At 37.2% G+C, this 23,590-nt stretch overlaps 1 protein-coding gene across 2 annotated transcripts in view; it reads right to left on the reverse strand.

Annotated features, from left to right (window-relative positions):
* Positions 1-23,590, reverse strand: part of arhgef2 (rho/rac guanine nucleotide exchange factor (GEF) 2) — an 83,805-nt gene that overhangs the window by 11,758 nt on the left and 48,457 nt on the right. The window contains exons 1-7 of one of the 2 annotated variants that reach the window (XM_051718029.1): positions 20,037-20,208; positions 6,312-6,379; positions 5,749-5,812; positions 5,328-5,460; positions 2,967-3,076; positions 1,961-2,104; positions 1,450-1,700 (exon numbers count right to left, since the gene is read on the reverse strand). In XM_051718029.1, the coding sequence (XP_051573989.1) occupies positions 1,450-1,700; positions 1,961-2,104; positions 2,967-3,076; positions 5,328-5,460; positions 5,749-5,812; positions 6,312-6,379; positions 20,037-20,088 (822 nt within the window). In that variant the 5' untranslated portion in view covers positions 20,089-20,208. Of the gene's footprint in view, positions 1-1,449; positions 1,701-1,960; positions 2,105-2,966; positions 3,077-5,327; positions 5,461-5,748; positions 5,813-6,311; positions 6,380-20,036; positions 20,209-23,590 lie in introns of those variants that run through there. The other variant, XM_051718028.1, reaches the window with a different exon arrangement.

Below are 23,590 nucleotides of genomic sequence, written 5' to 3' on the forward strand. Positions count from 1 at the left end.
ATGTATCGTAAAGACACAGGAAAAAGTGCATGAGTGGCTCGATTGATTTGATTCTGATTTTAGCTCAGATTTTGTTGTTGAAGTCAAATCTTTGAGGTCTCTGACAAAAACACCAGATCATAGTCTGGACAATATCTGTTGCTTGCCAAGTATGTGCAACTCAGCAACAGAATATGACTGGAGGAAATATCATATCAGAAATTTGCAAGCATGTTTGATATTAATGTTGTGATGTCCTGTGTGTTGTAGGTGTTGTGTATTGTCTGTTGACTAAAGGCAAGTGCGACAAATAAAGATAGGAAGAAATCGTAAATCATCCTTTAACCAATCGCTAATCACTCATGTGAATTTTGTGAGAAACTTTTTGAAATGAGTTTGGTACCTCTTCCTCTCTGCTGTGTGTTTTAGCTACTGCCTGCACTTTCCACAGCCAAATATAAAAGCTCACCTTACACATACAGTCGACAAATTGCAAAATATTAGTCTCATTTTACAGAAAAGCCCTCAAATAAAAAAAGGAGATTCTAATATTGCATAAATAATATTGTATATGTTTACAATCTTATTATGAATCAACATTTTTTTTTGGTATCCTATCATTGAAAGCCTGTAGTTCAGACTCTGTTTGCTCTAAGTCCCTGCAAAAACTGCTAATTCATTCCAATAGATGGCAGCAAGTACTAGGACAAATACATTTTACAATAAACAAATCTGAAATGCAGGTGGCACTCTGACGCAGCTGAGCACTCGCCATGTTCTTGTCATAGGCATTCAGTCTATTTTGTTATCCCATGTACCTTCCCCACTGTTTCGTCCAATATCTCAGCCTCTGAGTGGACTACAAGCTTTATCTATGTGCCACTGGAAATCCTCATTTCATCATCAATAGTCAAGAACATATTTTGTCATTGATTTGTTGTATCATACTTTTTCTGCTAGACTGCATATTTTGTTCATGGCACCTGAGACATCGCTTTGGATTATTTACCCAAGCAAGTTCACAGACATGTAGAAAATGGCTCCTTTTGAATAAAACTTAGGTAAGTGCTGATAAAGAGATCTTTTGATAATTATTTAAACTGTAGTGTTATGGCAAAAATAACAAAACTGCATAGTCACAATCCATGAGAACGAAAGCATTCATTTGATATGTGACCTGCCTATTTTAGTGCCATTTGAAAAAAATTTACCACAGTGGAGACGCAGAGGTTTTCAGGTCTTATCTTGTTAGTTAATGCAACATTAATGCAAAATTGATGGAGTTCTATGCAAATTTCTGATTATTAGCTTTTAAATAGTATACCATATATGACTTTGAATCCGGAGACTTTACCAGGGTCCAGAGATTGATGCAGAGCTGAAGAGTTAATTTAAAGACCTTATAATTTGTGAATGTGCACCTCATTTGCACTCTACCAGGAGGTAGAGAACTGCATGTGAGATGCTCACCTGCTCTACCAGTATATCACCCAGTTGTTGGATGGTGAAGTTTCGGGTGCTGCCGGGCGCGAGGCTGTGGTTCTTTCTCAGCAGCAGCTGACTCAGGAAGCGCGAGTGAATGGACAGCAGCTGATCTAAGCAGGGAAAAATGGCGTGAACTACACCCATCTCCAACAACACCTCCTCCAGCATCCCTCTGCGAAACACCCCCTCCATGATGCGCAGTGTCCTCACGTGATTCAGCTCTGTCTGAATAAGTTCTAAGAGACAGACACACCACATTAACTCACACACAGTTACAGAAAATCAGAGAAATCTGACAGAACAATAAATGAATCATTTTTAGGCATGATTTTCAATTATGTTTTTCATTGAAACTGCCCAATGAGACTCAATGAGACATTACAGCATTACAGAAAAGCGCTATACAAATAAAAACAACTTAACTTGAGAACAGTCGTGACTTAAAAGAAGTCTGGAAATGAAAGAAATAAGTGAAGAAGCGATATTTGAGTCTTACCATATATGACGTCTTGTCTCTTGATGACGTCTTTACGTTGAGACTGCAGATAAGACGAGTCCACAGCCAGACTCCAGGAATCTGCTTCAAAATCCTTCCCGTCCTTCTCCAACTCCTCCAACATTGATGTGTAATACATCTCTCCTGCGGGAGTGAGTGTGAGAAAATCTCTTTAGTAAATTACATAAATTCCCTGTTTTTTTTCCTTCTGTAGATATGTGCTAGGTGGTGATGAGACTGAGTCCTGTTATATTAGCGGTGGCCATGTATTTGTGGCCATGTGTTATATTGTCACCACAGATGTGACTTCAGAGTTTGCAATGCAAAAAATCATTATCTTAAGTATTTGTGTCTTATTTGCCGGTAAAAAGATCTAAACATTGTTAAAATTACTTGAGAAGCAAAATGACTTGGATTTTAAGTCTTGCTTTCAAAGAAATCTAACAAAATGTAGTAACGATTATGCTTAAAAACAAGAAAATGGGGGTCAGAAAGAAAAACTTGTTTTCCCATTTGATTTGTTTTTTACCCAACTGGCAAATAGTTTTTTCTTATTACAAGCTCAATTTTGTTAGATTTCTCTGAAAATGACAAAACATCTTACGTCATTTTGCTTCTCGTTTTAAGAATGTTTCGATATTTTAAGTGGAAAACAAGACAAACATACTCAGTAAGAAATCGTTTTTTTGCAATGTGTGATGCTGCAGACAAACAAAACTACCGACACCAGTCACGTCAATTGGGTCTTATTAAAGCAGAGGTGATAATGATGACCAGGGACTGTGAAATATCATAATTTGTATAAAATTTTGTCCTACAGCCGTGCAAAATTCCAACAATGTTTTGGTGTTTCAACCCCACACAGCCCTTGTTGGTCATTTTCAGCTAAGTTTGAATAAAGCACAGCTTTTTTTGGATTTTCTGAAGGACCTGGAAGTGATGTCGCAAAGTGTTTGTTTGTAAACAGTAATTTCATCTATTTTGTGCATGAGAAGTTGAGTTGTACCTTCATCATTGAGGGACTCCATGGACATGGCTCTGTTTCTGAAGTTCAGAGAGTCTGTGGAGTGAGACAGAATCCGCCGCAGTCCCAGTGGAGAGTCGTCATTCAGACTTCTAATAGAAACACAAACAGGTCACCACGTCACCATTTCAGACTTGTGCAAACTGCGTGATATTTAACTGTACGCTCTTAACAAGCCATTGCAGGACTGTTGCGACATCTCAATCACATTGTATGGTACAACACCAGTACCGCTCATGTGGTTTGGATGTGCATTTCCTAATAATTAACATTATTATTACATTGAATATCATTATAATATTCAACTTAATAATAATGTATTGAAGTGATATACACCGATCAGCCACAACATTAAAACCACTTGCCTAATATTGTGTAGGTCCCCCTCGTGCCGCCACAACAGCACCAATCCGCATCTCAGAATAGCATTCTGAGATTATATTCTTATATTCTGATTATATCAGTAGTTACAGAAATACTCAAACCAGCCCGTCTGGCACCAACAATCATCCATGCGATTATCTAATCAGCCAATCGTGTGGCAGCAGTGCAGTGCATAAAATCATGCAGATACAGGTCAGGAGCTTCAGTTAATGCTCACATCAACCATCAGAATGGGGAAAAAATGTGATCTCAGTGATTTGGACTGTGGCATGATTGTTGGTGCCAGACGGGCTGGTTTGAGTATTTCTGGGATTTTCACATACAACAGTCTTTAAAATTTACTCAGAATGGTGCCAAAAACTAAAATCATCCAGTGAGGGGCAGTTCTGTGGATGGAAACGCCTTGTTGATAAGAGAGGTCAACAGAGAATGGCCAGACTGGTTCGAACTGACAAAGTCTACGGTAACTCAGATAACCACTCTGTACAATTGTGGTGAGAAGAATATCATCTCTGAATGCTATTCTGTGATGCAGATTGGCGCTGTTGTGGCGGAACGAGGGGGACCTTCACAATATTAGGCAGGTGGTTTTAATGTTGTGGATGATCGGTGTATATTATTGTAAAGGAAGACCTTTGTGTTTGTATATGTAGTTGACAGTTTTTTAACTTGCTCATCACTGAAGATCTAGAGAAGTGCTGTCTTTATATTAGCTTTGTATGGTCTGTAACAGGCTAAAATGACTGGAATTAAGCAGATGTCAAAATAAAGTGAACCTCGTGTGCTTTGCGTTAATGTTAAAATTGAATCAAGCTCTCCAACAATGCCATCAGTTTTGCAGATTAATCTGTGCTGATAATTACATTTGGAACTTTCGGTTATCGGCAGAAACGAACACAGATAGTTTGCCAAAAGTTTTTTCCCTGTGGCGACACTGGAGGGTTTCATAATACGACTGAAGCTTCTGGTGGTGAAATACAAACAATCACTGGCACCTCGTGGTGATGTGCTGCGTATAAATCAGTCTTCATTGACAACATTCATCCATATTTAGATCTTCACTTTAATCCATATTTTGTTCTTTTGATTAAATAATCATCAAGTGTTGTTATTTGAAGTGAGGGCATGCACAGAAAAATGCAGGTATACGGAAACTTCCCTCATCAGCACATACATCGTGTCTCCAACATCATATCGGTTGAATAATAATTAAAAAATCATCTGGTGAATTTAAATGTATGTTAAAACCATTCATCTAGTGAACACTCACATGTAGTGCATTGTAATGGAGCCAAGTCTCCTTCACTGTTTATGGACTAATGCATGATTATTAATTTGAGATGACGTTATAGAAAAGACACATATGAAGCATGGACATTATTGAACGTTTATATAACCATTAATAATGAGTTCATGTTGATTTTAAATGGTGGTGTCCCTGGAGAAAATGGGAAAAGGTAATAATATTGGATTACCAGAAACCCCCACACATTTCTAACAAGCGATTGCTGATGATCTACTGTTGATGAAAGATGATTTGTTGATGAATTACTGCTAGTACTTGTTATTTTACAGTGTTTATTTTATAGTGTTTACGTCGTAATGCATTATAGAAAATTGTAAGAGTGAATTTTTCGTTTCTCTTATCTGTTTGTATTAGCAGCTGGGAGTACATACAGTATATTTCATTGTAAGAGTCCAGTGTTTATTTTGGTCTTGTTTATAAGTCCCACATTATGCATCAAATCTTCATATATTTGTGTGTTTTGGGGGTGGTGGGGGATTTGGTTGCACAATAAACAGCATCTGGGATTTCATTCAATTTGGACTCTTGCCTCTATCTATGTATATGCCCATCACAGTAAGGAAAGTATTCAATAAATCAAATTATTGAATTTATTTACTTTTAATAAAACTCCACATGCAGTCTGTGGGTTTTGAGCGTGAGATATTGTTTACCCTGCGATGTTATTGGTGGAGACGCTTTTGTTCAGGGACAGGGTGGAGCGTCCTTTACGAGAGCCAAGAAGAGACTGTCTCAGCGTCTCTGATGGGTAGATGGCTGAACTTGGACGCTCCTTCTTTATCGGATCTGACAAAGAAAAACAATTGTCATGAAAAACACTGTACAGAATAAAAGAATTGTGTTGTTGTTGAATAAAAGAAAAGCTGTTCATTATTTAACAGATCCTGTTCAACAATTATTGCCCTGTAACTATCAAAGCTTGACAACACAAAAGAACACCACAGTATGAACTGAACTGTGACTACCAAGCAGGTTTCTAGGTGTATTATTGTTAGAAATTAGTGATGAGATTGCTCATGAAGAAGAGAAAAAAATCAGGAAACATTCAAACAAGACAGACAGAGGGAGACTCACTTTTGCTGCGAAGGGTCACGTTATGTAAAGTTGCTGTATTCCTGACGAGCGCCAGCCTCTGTTGCTACAATTAATACAGATGTTAATTGACATGCTTTTTTCCACTGGTAGAATCACAGAGTCATCTGTTTCTAAAGCACAAATGTTGAAGCGGCAGTGGGGAGCTGCATGAAGCATTATCAGCTCATGTGCACACAATCTATTCAGATGAACTTTAACATTGTCAGGCTGTTATGAAGGACTACGCCATGACTTATTAGTTCATACAGACAGTTAACACTGGTCAGACTGTAGTAATGGATTCTAGGTGAATCTGGCTAGATCCCTGCACATCTGCAATTATACCTATTCTTGAATATATAAAGAAAGGCACTATGAATCTGGGGTGAAGTGACTTACTCAAGGACACAATGGTGATGTCTCGCTTCATGCAGGGATCAAACCAGCAGCCATCTGTGTACCTGCCCTGAGCCTTAACCATTACACCACACCTCTGCCTATCATTTAAGCCCACTCAAAGAGCAGACTTTTCCATAATTTCATACCATTCAGTGGTCTCTTACCTTCTGCTTCATTTTGGCGCAGTTGGCCAGCGCGTCTCGGCAGCGATTGTGAATGGTCACATTGCATGCTGAGAAGACAAACAAACAGAAATGAACACATAAACGACTGGTCATTTTTATTTATCATACAGCTGAGTCGCATTCAGTGTGGACAGACGTATTGCTTGTCACAGGAATCTTATCGCATCACATCTGGTAATGAAACAATGTACACCAGAACCAGAATGAAATGAACGTGGACAGCATAGCTCAGATTATTTGCTGAATAAAAAGTATAGTTTGTGAACATTTGGACACCACCCACGCCACTGGGGCCGGCGTTTAATGGAGCAGTTAAAAATGAAACACGCTGTTCTAACAGACTACATGTAAAATATTCAAAACACAACAATGTGACATTAGTGTGTGTTATCAATGTCTACATTCCTCATTCTGAGTAGAATACACATGAGATCAATAAAATAATCTGTTTGAACCATTTAATGACGATTTAAAGCATGGTTTCCCAAACAGGGGTTTGTGAGATTGTGAAGAGGTTGCATAAAAATTCTTTATGTAATTTACCGAATTTGAAAAACATTTGGAATTATCCGTCAATGTTGACCGCCATTTGACATACAGTACTGTGCAAAAGTTTTAGGTACTTTTGAAAAATGTTGCATAGAGAGGATTTCTTCAAAAATAATGACAAATAGTTTTCATTTATCAATTAACATCATACAAAATCCAGTAAACATAAAAAATCTAAATCAATATTTGGTGTGACCACCTTTGCTTTAAAACAGCCCCAATTCTCCTAGATACACCTGGACACAGTTTTTCTTGGTTGTTGGCAGATAGGATGTTCCAAGCTTCTTGGAGAATTCGCCACAGTTCTTCTATTTAGGCAGTCACAATTGCTTTTATCTATTCATGTAATCCCAGACTGTCTTGATGTTCAGTGGGGGGCTTTGTGGGTGCCATGACATCTGTTGCAGAGCTCCCTGTTCTTCTATTCTAATCTTTTCTATTTGCAAAAGTAATGTCTGTGAGTCTAAAATGTATATTACCTATTGACACACTAAAGCTGAAGATATAAATAACCATCTTAAGACAAATGCTTTTGTGAAAAGACTTTTGCACAGTACTGTACAAAAAACAAGAACACAAGTTAAACAAAGCGTTGTGTGGTTAAAAACTTTTAAACATCCTTGTGGTATATAGGCCTATATGCCGCTTCACTCGTGCTGTATTCTCAGCGATGCCGCAAGAGGCGCTACAGTGTATTTTTTTTTTTCAATCAACAATTGTCATGGTGGAGCAGCATTTTGAGGAGTCTTGCCGAACAAGTTTGATTATACAAACATATTTTTCTGTCGTCGTTTTAGCAAATACAAAAGCACACTCCTCAACTGTCGACATATTGACTCCACCACATCCGCTTTCATGGTGCCTTAAAAACTCTTTCGCCCCCTTGTGGTCCGAGGTTTGTAACCGCCAGAACAACGCAAGAGCGCACTTAATGTATGTACAATGGGACCAGGGGTGTAACGTAATTAAGTAAAAATACTTATTTATTACTTAAGTATTATTTTTGGGGATTTGTTCTTTACTCGAGTGCAATTTAAATGGAATACTTGTACTTTTACTTAATTATATTTCCAAAGAAAGAAATAGTACTTTTTACTCCTTACAGTTTTATTTAAACTTGAAAAGTACTCGCTACATTTTTGCAGATCATGACTGTGTGGAATTCTAACCATCTGCAGAGGCGGAATTTCGAATCTGATTTGAGCTTCGGATACGTTGAGATATTTGTGTGACTAGACCGTATGTGACCACCCAACTGAATGTGATGAATTCATTCAAAACTATGAGCATGAAGTGAGAAACACTGATGGTTTTTGTCCTAAACTTTATTTTAAACGCCTGCTACAGATTGAACAGTTATGAAGTCTAAAATGATCATTAAAGTTGCAAATATACATATACAAACAAAAGACTTTTGTAATTAAATGTTTACACTTGCCTTCATATTTAAATAATATCTATGAAATTCTACTCCCAATTTGCTGAATTATTATTATTGTTGTTGTTAGGCAACTATTCATTATAATAACTATAAAACCAGAAATGATAATAGTAATGATAATAAAAAATAATGGAATCTGAGTGAATATTAATTAAGAATTTTATTCTGCTCAACAGTCTGGTAGCAAACCTCAGAAAACAGTTCACAAAACCAACAACATTAGTAACTTTCTTTTATCTTTGTCTTTGTCTCAAGGGGTTGGGTGCTCTGACATTGCAATTCGTGAGTGCCTTCTCCCATACAACGAACACTGCGTGACTGTGGCTACATTTTTGCAAAATAAAATTGTGCATTACGTGTCTCAGGGCAGTTCCGAAGTGAAATATCAACTGTGTGGTGCTAAAAGCGAGTTCAATGTTCTCCCAAAGAGATGAGGAGTGCTCTTCAGGACTCGTACGCTGGTCCTTTGTATCGCAAGTGCAACACTCTATCAATTGAGCTACTGCACAATTAGATCACACTCGAACAAGCTCGTAAATGTAGTTGGTTATTCAACGCAAATGTTAAAGTGCTATAGTAAAAGTGTTTATATGTCATAAGATATCATTGTGAGAGGAACAGAGTGAAGTGTTTATGAACTGTTTATGAACTGATAATCTACTGTTTTACTCGTGATTTGTGTGAAAGTGAATAAAAGTCATTGTTGTTTTAGCGCCTCTAGTGTTTATTCCACCATGAAATTGCTGTGTTATGTACAACAGGCCACATAAAAATCATTTAGCAAAAATTTAGTTATTGTAACATGATTCTTTGACCAGGTTGCGAATGTCAGAGACAGTAAAAAGGCAACTTAAACCAGTCAAATTTAACAATATCCTCTCTCACACAGTCTCCTCTCTTGATTTCATTCTAGATAGGAATAAAGTTACTTTTTACTTTTTTAATACTTAAGTACAGTTTAATGTGAATACTTTTTTACTTTCAAGTATGTTTTTGGCTAGATACTTAGACTTTTAATTGAGTAACATTTTCACTCAGTATCCATACTTTCACTTAAGTATAATTTCTGAGTACTTTTTACACCCCTAAATGGGACCACGCATTGGCGAAGCGCTCGCGTCTGTGTTTGCGTACTTGTGTGAAGTATGTTTGGGCCCTAAGAAAATACAACTTTTTCAAGCAAAGGTAAATAAAAGCGCTACTCTACATAAAAAGTATGATGTGGCATAATTATTATTCTGTTATTATTATCATCAATGCAAGCATATTTTAAAAGTAACATTGGAGTCATTAACCTGATTTTGTTTGCCCCATTGTCCTGAAAATGACAGTTCAGTTCAGTCACTGCCGAACAGATCAGTTGGCAGAGGCTTCTGTTCGTTCTTAAAGCCATCATTTTATGTGACCAACTACTATGTCCTTGCAAATTCAAGAATTTCTCTAGAAGTAACAGCGACATGTCCCCACACACCAGGTTAGAATGGTTGCGACACCCCTGGCTTTTTACTTCTATGAAAAGTAATCTTGAATTATTGCAAATGTACATTTTGGCAAATGTAAATGCACAAATAGAATGACACAAAAATTAACAAGTAAATGAAAACAAAAAAGATAGATAAAAATATACCAGACTGAATGACAGAAATTTTACAACTCACATCAGTGGGTTATTTGTAGTACAACATGTGATTGGAATAGAAATGCCCATGGTAAATTTAATGAAAATGTATAATTATTAAAAGAAAAGAACAATAAATGTAATAAAGTTTCATTAAAATATAACAGGGATAAGAAACGTGAAGTGCACAGAGGTAAAATGCCTGGCTGGTTAGTGCTGGTTAGTTTAACTATGGTTACTGACGGTGTCAGTCTTATTACAATTCAAATCGTCTTGCCAGACAGTGAAAGACACATTTGATAGGTTATGTTTTCCTTCTCTACCCCTCCATGCAAAACATAGTTGAGTGTCAAACCATACTTTCCTCACAGGCCTTACGGGTGTTTAAGAGGAAATGCGAAGTGCTTCATTCTTCGCTCAAAACCAAAAAGAAATTTGAAACAGCTGATCAGCGAATACTGTTTGCGAACATTCAGACACCGGCCACACCACAAGGGGAGGCGTTTAGAAATACATTTAAATATAAGGACGCACAAGACTACAGTACTGTGCAAAAGTTTTAGGCACTTGTGAAAAATGTTGCATAGTGAGGATTTCTTAAAAAATAATGAAATAAATAGTTTTCATTTATCACTTAATGTTTTTAAGAATTTAAACTTAAGAACTTAAGAATTTGCCACAGTTCTTCTATCTATTTAGGCTGTCACAATTGCTTTTGTCTCTTTATGTAATCTCAGACTGACACGATGTTCAGTGGGGGGCTTTGTGGGGGCAATGCCATCTCTTGCAGGGCTCCCTGTTCTTCTCTTCTAATCTTTTCTATTTTCAGAAGTAATGTTTGGGAGTCTAACATTTATATTTCCTATTGACACACTAAAGCTGAAGATATAAATAATTATCTTAAGACAAATGTTTTTGTGAAACATCTTATGTGCCTAAAACTTTTGCACAGTACTATACATGTACTGTAAAACAAACTAATGTGGCAATAAAATGTGTTATCAATGACTTCATGCCTCATTCTATGAGTAGAATTCATACAAGATCAGTAAAAATAGCTGTTTTAACCACTCAATGATGATTTAAAGTAATATGCAGTAGATAATGTCTGATTTGTCTTGTTTACATACTGCATTCTTGATTACTGTTATTGTAATTTATGATGACACTGATACTACTGAAGAGATTTGTGTATTAAAGAGAGTGTTAATGGGTTACATACAGAAAAAAGAATGATGATTTGAGGCATATCTTACTTTGTACAGATGTGTGAATGGTTTTCGGCTGCAGACGACACGAGTAAATGGGCACTTAAGAGTAGTTGAGTACATTTTATTCCTTTTGTAGACTAATAATATACAGTATATATATATATATTCACACACACACACACACACACACACACACACACACACACACCTTTGATTATGGCATGCATTCGTCATGGCATTGTTTCAACAACCTTATGCAACATCACAACATGTGTGAAAATGATTCCTCATGCTCTCTGAACCACTCTTTCACAATTTGAACCCAATGAATCTTGGCATTGTCATCCTGGAATATGCCAGGGAAGAAAAAATCCATTGATGGGATAACCTGGTCATTCAGTACATTCATGTAGTCAGCTGCCGCATAATGTTGCTGAGCCTAGACCTGACCAATTGAAGCAACCCCAGATCATAACACTGCCTTAAATCCAAACGGCGACTTTTTTTTTTTGGCCAAGCAGTGTACAAAGTGCATTAAAATTATAGCGTATTCACAATATTGCTTACTTTTATATCGTCAGCAAAATCATTGCGATTATATCGTGAATATTCTATATATCGTCCAACCCTACTTCACAGTTGATTTAAAGATGTCATTTGCACTTGATGATGTTGTTTTGTGATGGTATATTCCGGCTCTGAGACTCAGACTTGTTACACTATAATTACATGCGGAGGTAGATTAAAGCAGAGGCATAAAACTCTCACAATGACTCATTACGGAGGAAAGCAGAGTAGGCACATTAATATAGAACTGACTGGAACTACCTGTGCATTAAACGGTTTAAAAACACACGCATTCCAACCAAATCAAAATCAAGTATTTGAACAGACCATGGTATAAGTAAGGAATAATCCATGGCTAGGTATGTGTTAAACGATTTTAAGTTAATTGACTATATCACAATTCCAGTGGGTCACAAGTTTAAATACACTAAGTTAACTGTGCCTTTAAGCAGCTTGGAAAATTCCAGAAAATGATGTCAAGCCTTTAGACAATCAGCCAATTAGCTTCTCATAGAAGGTGTACTGAATTAGAGGTGCACCTGTGGATGTATTTTAAGGCCTACCTTCAAACTTCAGTGCCTCTTTGCTTGACGTCATGGGAAAATCAAAAGAAATCAAAAAAAAATTTTGGACCTCCACAAGTCTGGTTCATTCTTGGGAGCAATTTCCAAATGCCTGAAGGTACAACCTTCATCTGTACAAACAATAGTACGCAAGTATAAACACCATGGGACCACGTAGCCATCAGACCGCTCAGGAAGGAGAAGCATTCTGTCTCCTAGAGATGAACGTAGTTTGGCTAATCAATCCCAGAACAACAGCAAAGGACCTTGAGAAGATGCTGGAGGACACAGGTAGACTAGTATCTATATCCACAGTAAAACGAGTCCTATATTGACGTAACCTGAAAGGCTGCTCAGCAAGGAAGAAGCCACTGCTCCAGTACTGACATATGAAAGCCAGACTACACTTTGCAAGTGCACATGGGGACAAAGATCTTACTTTATGGAGAAATGTCCTCTGGTCTGATGAAACAAAAATGTAACTGTTTGGTCATAATGACCATCGTTATATTTGGAGGAAAAAGGGTAAGACTTGCAAGCCGAAGAACACCATCCCAACCGTGAAGCATGGGGGTGGCAGCATCATGTTGTGGGGGTGCTTTGCTGCAGGAGGGACTGCTGCACTTCACAGAATAGATGGCATCATGAGGAAGGAAAACTATGTGGATCTATTGAAGCAACATCTCAAGACATCAGCCAGGAAGTTAAAGCTTGGTCTCAAATGGGTCTTCCAAATGGACAACGACCCAAAGCATACCTCCAAAGTTGTGGCAAAATGGCTTAAGGGCAACAAAGTCAAAGTATTGGAGTGGCCATAACAAAGCCCTGACCTCAATCTGATAGAAAATTTGTGGGCAGAACTGAAAAAGCATGTGCGAACAAGGAGGCCTACAAACCTGACTCAGTTACACCAGTTCTGTCTGGAGGAATGGGCCAAAATTCCAGCAACTTATTGTGAGAAGCTTGTGGAAGGCTACCCAAAACGTTTGACCCAAATTAAACAATTTAAAGGCAATGCTACCAAATACTAACAAAGTGTATGTAAACTTCTGACCCACTGGGAATGTGATGAAAGAAATAAAAGCTGAAATAAATAATTCTCTCTACTATTATTCTGATATTTCACATTCTTAAAATAAATTAGTGATCCTAACTACCTAAGACAGGGAATGTTTTCTACGATTAAATGTCAGTAATTGTGAAAAACTGAGTTTAAAGGTATTTGGCTGAGGTGTATGTAAACTTCTGGCTTCAACTGTAATAGCCACAGAATGTAGAATGCACCTTAACTTTTCTGTATTGTGTGTGTGTGTGTGTGTGTGTGTGTGCACGTGTCATCTCTCCTCTGAACAGTCGTGTCTTTTTTCTGGTGAACAGCAGCCGCAGGCTGCTTCCTCCAAGATCTGAGCGCTTTTCTGTCTGACTAACTGCCCAAACACACACACACACACACACAAACTAACACAAAAAAAGCATATTAACAAACTCCATGATTGTTAATATGATACTTCTTTTCACATTTAACACAACACACGTTGTAGAAAAGATACAGAAGTATAATGTTGCTAGGTTTGTTTTTTAAATTCCCTTTAAGGCAAGTCAGATGACTCTGTGGCCATCTGGGTAACGCCTCCATCAGCTATTTTAAGATACAGCTCATGTCTACTCTGTTTGTCACAATTAAGTTTCAATAACATATTTGAAAACAGCAATAAAAAAATGACATCAGCAACATCATAAATGTTGTTCCTTTAGCTCAAATCATGCAAATAAACTGCTTGCTTGTTCAGACAAATCCAGCTAATGCACATGCATGGTCTAGAGTAAATCAGCAGATGACGCTTCTATCAAAAAGGCAATGGCTCTTTTAACTTTCTTTTCCTACAGTGGTCATTTGGAGTGTTATGATTTCGAGTGGTCTATCTCCTAAACACTGTCTCTGTTTCTTTCCAATTAAAGTACACTGTGTGCCCTAAAACTCATTTTAAAGGATAAATTAATCTCAGTGACCCACATTCTGTCATTTTTTCTCATTTTGGGTTTTAGGGGTTCAGACACAAATATACACAACTCTCACACACACACACACACACACACACACACACACACACACACACACACACACACACACACACATACACACAATACAATAAACACAATCACAGCATTTTACCTTGTAATAATTTTTGTCCTTTAACTTTAGACAATATTTCATCTATTTTAGTTAATTTTGAAAATGGTATTTGATTTTAGTTGACAAAAATGACATTTTAATTGACATTAATATGCAAAATGACAAAAACATGTATCAAACTGTAACAGACCAAACTTTAACTAAATATTCAAATATAAAAAATAATAATAAGCTACTTACAATTATTTAAACATGAATTAAAAAAATGTGAGATTAAACAACATGAGAAAATGATGGTGAAAAGCTGAATTCCTGAAATAATAACATATAATGAATAAACTGAAGTATGAGCTACTTTTACAATTCCTCACATTTAGACAGTTTAGGAGATTGAGTTACGTGTGTATTCACAACACAAGTTACACATTCTGACTAGTTCAAGTTCAGATGTTCATTGGCTTCATTGTGCAGATGTTAGTTGTAATATGACGTTTATGTTGTTGATAGATTAATGATTAATGTCACATATATAAAGGATGTGTTTTGTGTGAGGGAAATAACCCTTAGTTCATTGTAAAAGTGTTCAACTCTTGAAGCTCATGTGGGGAAATCCCCAACATACCATGACTGGATTATTTCAATCAATCCTTTCTAGATTTTTCTTGAAAAAATAAAATTAAAAGGTGTTTGTGCATTGTTAATATCTTGCAGTATTATTTTTTTCTTGTGATTTTCGTCAACAGTATGTTTCAATTATAAGTTTGATTAACAAACATTTTCATCAGTAATTTCATTGACAAGATAAACATTGAAACAAATTTGATTCCAAATGGCCAAAATGACTGTGGTTCGGTACTCAAAAACAAGCCACTCTCTTTCAGACCGTATCACAAAACTAGTAAAGACTTTGAAAATCAGTGTCTGTCCTTGCTGAAAAGGAAGGCAGATGGGGATGTCCTGCTGCAGGAACAGCACTTACAACTCAGCATGTACTGGTGACCAGAAATGTAGATCTTCCAAGCAGGGATATCCTCTCAATAATATTGACAGTTCACATGGTCGCACACTCTTACTGGTGTTTAGATTCTGGAAGTTCATCTATACGACCATCTGACCTTCACTGATGACACTGCATCACTTCTGTTCTGAAGTTGATCTTCTTTCATACAGAATTCACCATCTCGTTCATCAGTGTAAAGGCCTTTGCACACCAAAGGCGATGTGATTATGAGAGGCGAATCACAGACGAATGGCACTTTCACATCTTTACATCAGGTGGTGCAAATCGACAATCAATTTTACCTCGGTATGGTACAGTAGGAGGCTCGACACACCTTTAAACTGGTCCACCCTCTGCCCACATAACATCAGATCATTCTTTAAAGGTGATGCAAGGCAGTGATGCAGCAATATCATTTACATGTTAAGAGAACCCATATAAGAAAAACAATTTATCAGTTTTTCAGATATTTGATGCAAATAAATGTACGTCTTCACTGCTGGTTCAGGATTTCTTCCTAGAGTTCTTTCAGCGTTTAATGTCAGTTGTCAAAACAGCTTTCTGTGCTTTAGCGCAACCTGTTGCACTGGTTTTAGTAACTGCGGCAGCTCCTGACTAGGGTTGTGTACCAAGAGCCAGCTCCATTCTTTAAAAATACCGGAATCGTATGATCTTCATGACTTTCAGTTCCGTTAACAGTTCCCCTACGTGCAATTTTCCGCTGATGCTGATGGAACACCAAATTAAAATACTCTGACAGTGTTTCCAGCAGCGTGTTTCAGCAGCAGCGCTGTCCTCTACTGAGTCTAGAGTGTAAAACACACAGCGTAACCAGTGTATTTATATTCCCGAACTAATGACTCTTATGAGCCGGCTCTTTTGAATCTACAGCGCAAAACATACGCCGCTTCCAGTATGTTCGTATAGAAGTAATCAAGCTCAAGTTATACATTTTCAACTCAAAATGAAATGAGAACTGTGTAAGTCTCACAAGCCTGAAGTACATCATTATACTACATAATCATATTCCAGTCTAAACTGTCTCTGGAACTGTTTCTGTTATGTTATTTGAGACCTGTGAGACTTCAATCAAGTAGTGCAGTTACTGACTGGCGTTTCATATGACATATCTTTATAATTAAAGATACACGAGTTTGTTGTAATAAGTGGAATTTTATATAATTATTGGCTTGTAGTATGTCTCAAAAAAGTCTGCAAACACAGCTTTTACAAGAATTGTATTAAAATTATTTTTGATTTGTTATATCTGCTCTGTAGAAATCTGAAATGATCTCATCATTTGGTAACAGACTCCAAGGGGCACTAAATACAAGAAGAATTGCATTTCTCATTTTCAAATAATTCTTAAAAAAAAAAAAAAAAAAAAAAACTCAAATAATTACTGGAACTGTTGAGAACCTGGAATCGTTAAGAGGAATCAGAACCAGATATTGTCAAATTCCTTATGATTCCCATCCCTACTCCTGACACATGATCCAAAGCTAACATTTTGTAGGTCAGGGCATTTCATCCCCTGGTGAAAAAAAAAAAATAATAATAAATAATCCCTTTGTCTACATGCAAAAATTCTCTCGAGATGTAAATGTCTTCTTAGAATCCATTGTTCAGAAATCATGCCGCAAATTCACGTTTAGTGTGCAAAGGCCTTAATGCTGCACTGTATCATCTACACAAACACATCTACTATTCTGCTGACCTCTCACAACTGTTTACATTCAACACACTGTTCACTCGCACTCCTTTCTGATCATATTAAAGGTCTTCTCATTCAGTATTCTCATTCATATTTGTAGGTATTGGTACATAATACCTACGTACAAATATGAGTGGCATAAAGTCACCCAACAGCAATGTGAAAGACTGGTAGAGAGCATGCCAAGACGCATGAAAGCTGTGATTGAAAATCAGTGTTATTCCACCAAATACTGATTTCTGAACTCTTCCTAAGTTAAAACATTAGTATTGTGTTGTTTAAAAATGAATATGAACTTGTTTTCTTTGCATTATTCAAGTTCTGAAAACACTGCATCATTTTTTGTTATTTTGACCAGTTGTCATTTTCTGCAAATAAATGCTCTAAATTACTATTTTTATTTGGAATTTGGGAGAAATGTTGTCAGTACTTTATACAATAAAACAAAAATGTTCATTTTCCTCAAACACATACCTATAAATAGTAATTCCAGAGAAACTGATCATTTTGCAGTGGTCTCTTCATTTTTTCCAGAACTGTATGTGTGAGAGTGCGTGCATGTGTTGTGTGTGACAGACTGTGTGTTAATCTCTCTAAAGATTCAATCTCCTGATGCTCACAGTCACAGATTATGGGCATCACGGAGGATTGTGGGTATCAGCTGTGCACATGGCAGAAGGGGGGCTTCCTACATAAAGACAACAAAAGACTCCCATGCTGCACAATAGACTTAAATCCACACATTATCAGTCTGTGTTCATGTGCTGAGGTCTTACATCAGATTAAACCACAAACACTTCCTTGTAGCGCAGGGTGATGCAGGCAAGAAAATGTAACGGCAAGGGGATCAAATGTTTATGAAATTTTGTCTGAAACCACTAAAATTATTTTAAAATATGAAAAATCAGCACAGGGGAACCAGATAAATGTGAAACTCTGGCCTTCTACAATAAGTGTGAGTGTGTTTCTCTCAGTTCCCCTCCTCCATCTTACCTCCAGCATGTGTGTTATCAGCTGCAATGATAATGTTTTCAAACCCCCATGATCCATCACTCATTATTCACCTGTATGTGAATCGATATGTCACATGTGCTGTGGGCTAAAACTGCTGCTCTCAGTGCTCTGTACTGCAGTATGGAGGACAGATCGCTTCTTCCACCCCTCTGGACCGATACCACCTTCAAGATCACAGCTGAGTCAATGTCAACCAGATAAACAGCTGCCACAAACGCTACTTATCCTACACTGTAAAAAAATGTTTGTAATTTTACCACGAAAATTATGTTGTAATGTTTCAGTAAAAAACTACCATGTACGGTTACATGTACTTGTACAGTAACCTATTGTTAATATTAAGGCAAAAAACAATAATCAGGCATTCCCAGAATTCTCTGCATGACCCATCACATTTAATTATATTTTATTGAAATATTTATGTTTCTTCTTGTTTTTGATATCGGTTATGTACATCATCATCGTCAGTTATGGACATCATTAGTCCACTGCAACTGTCTACCCGCTCTTTCATCTTAAAGTCAACATGAAATACCATTCATAACTCATTTTATTTCTGTAGTGTGCTGTATTTCTGATTGAGACTCTCTATATTACAGGAGGGGAGGGTTGAAAAATAAGAGGTCTTGGTGACATCAGCTGAATACATTTTGATGAAAAATTCTTCTTTGTAATAACATGAACAGATGAATCATTCACAATAAGACCAGCAACATGTATTAAGTAAAGATGAAGGGTTTTTTTATGGAACAGCATGCATAAAATATCTCTACTACCAGAAAGATATGCATGAAATGGACCCACTTTATATTAGGTGGTCTTAACTACTATGTACTTAACCATCTGATACAATGTACTTATTATTTACAGTACTGTGCAAAAATTTTAGGTACTTGTGAAAAATGTTGCATAGTGAGGATTTCTTCAAAAATAGTGACATAAATAGTTTTCATTTATCAATTAACATCATACAAAATCCAGTAAACAAAAAATCTAAATCAATATTTGGTGTGGCCACCTTTGCCTTTAAAACAGCCCCAATTCTCCTAGGTACACCTGGACACAGTTTTTCTTGGTTGTTGGCAGATAGGATGTTCCAAGCTTCTTGGAGAATTAGCTATTTAGGCAGTCACAATTGCTTTTGTCTCTTTATGTAATCTCAGACTGACTCAGTGTTCAATGGGGGGCTTTGTGGGTGCAATGCCATCTGTTGCAGGGCTACCTGTTCTTCTATTCTAATCTTTTCTATTTGCAAAAGTAATGTTTGGGAGTCTAACATTTATATTTCCTATTGACACACTAAAGCTGAAGATATAAATAACCATCTTAAGACAAATTCTTTTGTGAAACATCTTATATGCCTAAGACTTTTGCACAGTACTGTACATACATGTTGCATTGTAATTACATTTGTAGTTACACTGTTAACTTTACCCCAAACCCAACCCTTTCCCCAAAACCTAACTCTAACCCCTAATCCTAACCCTAACCTTACTCCTAATCCTAACCGTACCTCAACATCAGTAGCCACAATGTGAGAATTTTGCAGAACATGTAGTTACACAGTAAATACATAGTCTTATATGTACTTAATGTTAGTACATAGTAGTTAAGGCCACCTAATATAAAGTACACGCGGTTTACACCTGGTCCCTTAAATGCGTCTCCTGTGACCATATGTGTTCGGAATCGGAAGGGAGGGACTCTGTTTCATGATGACATACAGTACACTATGTACCTATGACAGTGTGTTACTGCACGATAATAAACCGCAACAAAGTAAGAAAAGACAAAGAAAGCGCAAAAAATGGCGGGCTATTTGTCCCTGATGCGATTAATCTAAGCACAAAATCAACATTTCGAGCAGAAATGTCCAATATTTTAGTGGATTACCTGTTTTAATCTGAGCTGCAGATGTTTGTGCTTCACATAAGTGTCCCTGCATGAGGATATCAGACACATTGATGAAGATCCGTGAAGTTCTTGCATTTGTGTATGTATCCGCTTTGTTCCTGCTTTCTTATTTCAGTTTTGCGACCATTCACACATCAGCACCAGAATGCTGTTAAACTCCGAGATGTAATTAGTTATTTTATCAGCCGACAAATTTCTTTGCACTTTTAGGCTGGATTACACTACACCACTTCTACAATCTGAACAGAATCTAAAAATACCAGGTATCATACACTTACCGATTATGTAAATGGATACAGACTGGGCATCACACACTAAACGACTGAGGATTACTCCGCTGTCAAGTTGATCTGATCACAAACTCACGTGACAACACAATCACCCGTTCTAGGAGACACATGACAGCTGTAAAGAAACATGGATGTACGGGAGCTGTGCTGAAGTTGCTGCTTCTCTGTTCTGAGTCTAAAAAGAAATGGGCCGAGCACATTTGGGTGCGGTCTTGAGTGGAAAGTCGGAGACTGTGATGCGAGTTGCAGGTGAGTGGCGTTAAACGTTTTGAGCACTTGTTCACCATCTCCATTTGTTCATTGTCCAGTGTCGTCGCCGCACAGTCGATTTCCATTGGCTGCTCACCGTATGACTTCAGATTTGAGTCGTTGAGATTTCTCTATAGTCGGCTCTAAAATATCAGATATTTTTATATCCTCCAACTAAATGGAATAATGTCACTATCTGTCCAATTTTAAGAAATTTTTTGAACTCCAGAGTGACTGAAGTCTTACATCAGCGCGTCCTCGTACATGCTCAAACCGTTAATCTTACGACTCATTAGCATTAAAAATAGGGCTGCATGATTATGACAAAAATCATAATTGTTGATCATTACCCTTGATATTGTAATCACGATTATTAATGTCTCTTCAGAGTAGCAGATTTCACTGCTGCAGTATCCTTTAAGCATTAAATATTGTAATAATGTTTGTTAATGTTAGGCCTTGTTTTAAATTGATATCTATGGTATAGAAAAATTTAATTATTGCTAAATTACCACTGATTTAAATTGAATTGAAATTGAAAGTTACTTAATGTGTTCAGTAAGCACTGTGGTGGTGAGACAGGTGTCCATTGCTCCCATTAGATCATCACTGGTGATCTTGTTCATGTAAGATCATCATTAGATCATTTTTGGCCTCAGTGGTTGCACTTTGGAAATTAAAAACAGCAATTTGCAATTGGAGTTTGTGCTATTTGTGAAAATTAAAAATCTACCAAAAGCAGCTCCAGGGCAAATGGGACTTATTAGAGCTGACACGGTAACAATGATGGTGATTGTGAAATATGCCCTATTCTTTATGTTGGTAACACCTCCAAAACAAGCTTAGAACAGTTGAGCCGAATTACTTTATTACTGTTTTATACAAATCAATTTCACATTGGCCTGCTTATTAACATGGCAAAACTAAAATGTTATTAAATAAAAAAAAAAATTTGCTCACAGAAAATCGAGCACCGAGATGAACTCTCCCATAGGGCTGGGTGATAAAACGATCCCGATATATATCGTGAATAAAAAATCCACAATATCTATAAGCTTTTGAATAATTTTTGATAATTTGCCTGTGTTCTACATCTAGACCAGAGGTGCCCAAACCTGGGCTCATGGGTCAAAGTTGGTCCGTGATGACCTTTGATTTGGCCTGCCTTCCCATAGATGATGGGGGGGGGGGTGCCATCCAAGGTGCCACCCCAAAATCTTTACTATGGTTGGCCATCTCCAAAGTCGGATGTGGGCAATCAATACTGCCAGACTGAACCAAGCTGGTTTAAAATGGTGTGTGAACTGAAGCAGCGTCAAGAAATGACAGATAATTATGTGGACTCACAGAACAGTGCGTACAGTCATCCAAAATGAAATATGGCTTGAACGCGCAATATAAGTTTTGCAGCATTTCATATCCACGTGAACGCGACCACTGAAGCACACCCGTGAAGTGGGCTTGATAAAATCAGGTGAGGGAGCATTTCAATATAAACAACGGTTCCATTCACTCCAAACACCACACAACATTATGACAAGCACTATAAGTGAACAGACAAGGACTCTCAAAAATCCCTTTTCTGCCCTACCAGCTAGACAAAAATGGTAATGCAGTAAACTAATTCTTAATATTTCATCTTCTTATTCTGACTAAAACCCGTTTTGGGGTGTGTTTAACATCTGTGTGCATCATATTGTAATTCAATTGTCAAACGTGAGGATATCTTTTTTACTTGCATCTATCTGCCTAAAAACAGATAGCTGCAAGTTTTTTAATAACCATATGATACAATGCCATATTTCGGCAGGCTCTTAATCATAATCATATTTTGGAGTAAACTAAATTAATAGGCCTCTCAATTTTTTCCATAACGTAATGCATTCAGCATAATCGCCTTATAAGAAAAGAAGCAAAAGTACAAATCAAGTTTTTGATATCACAACAGGAAAACAGTTTTAATGTCAAATTAATGTATGTAGGCTAAATGCATTAACTACGTAAAAAACATTTTACTGCATTTAATTAAATAATCTTATTACATTTAGCAGTCCCAATAAATGGTAATACTGAGTGAAATCCAGGACAATGTGTAGCCTAGGTCTATGATAAGAAATATCTTTAATAGCTTCTTTGTCACAAAAACGCTTACATTTAGTCGTTTAGCAGACATTTTATCCAAAGTGACTCACAAATGAGAAAGAAACACAACATACAGTGCATCCGGAAAGTATTCACAGCGCTTCACTTTTTCCACATTTTGTTATGTTACAGCCTTATTCCAAAATGGATTAAATTAATTATTTTCCTCAAAATTCTACAAACAATACCCCATAATGACAATGTGAAAGAAGTTTGTTTGAAATCTTTGCAAATTTATTTAAAATAAAAAATGAAAAAAAATCACATGTACATAAGTATTCACAGCCTTTGCCATGACACTCAAAATTGAGCTCAGGTGCATCCTGTTTCCACTGATCATCCTTGAGATGTTTCTACAACTTGATTTAAGTCCACCTGTGGTAAATTCAGTTGATTGGACATGATTTGGAAAGGCACACACCTGTCTATATAAGGTCCCACAGTTAACAGTGCATGTCAGAGCACAAACCAAGCCATGAAGTCCAAGGAATTGTCTGTAGACCTCCGAGACAGGATTGTATTGAGGCACAGATCTGGGGAAGGGTACAGAAAAATTTCTGCAGCATTAAAGGTCCCTTTGAGCACAATGGCCTCCATCATCCGTAAATGGAAGAAGTTTGGAACCACCAGGACTCTTCCTTGAGCTGGCTGCCTGGCCAAACTGAGTGATCGGGGGAGAAGGGCCTTAGTCAGGGAAGTGACCAAGAATCTGATGGTCACACTGACAGAGCTCCAGCGTTTCTCTGTGGCGAGAGGAGAACCTTCCAGAAGAACAACCATCTCTGCAGCACTCCACCAATCAGGCCTGTATGGTAGAGTGGCCAGACGGAAGCCACTCCTCAGTAAAAGGCA

The sequence above is a fragment of the Myxocyprinus asiaticus genome, chromosome 15, assembly GCF_019703515.2.
Source record: "Myxocyprinus asiaticus isolate MX2 ecotype Aquarium Trade chromosome 15, UBuf_Myxa_2, whole genome shotgun sequence".
Taxonomy (NCBI): domain Eukaryota; kingdom Metazoa; phylum Chordata; class Actinopteri; order Cypriniformes; family Catostomidae; genus Myxocyprinus; species Myxocyprinus asiaticus.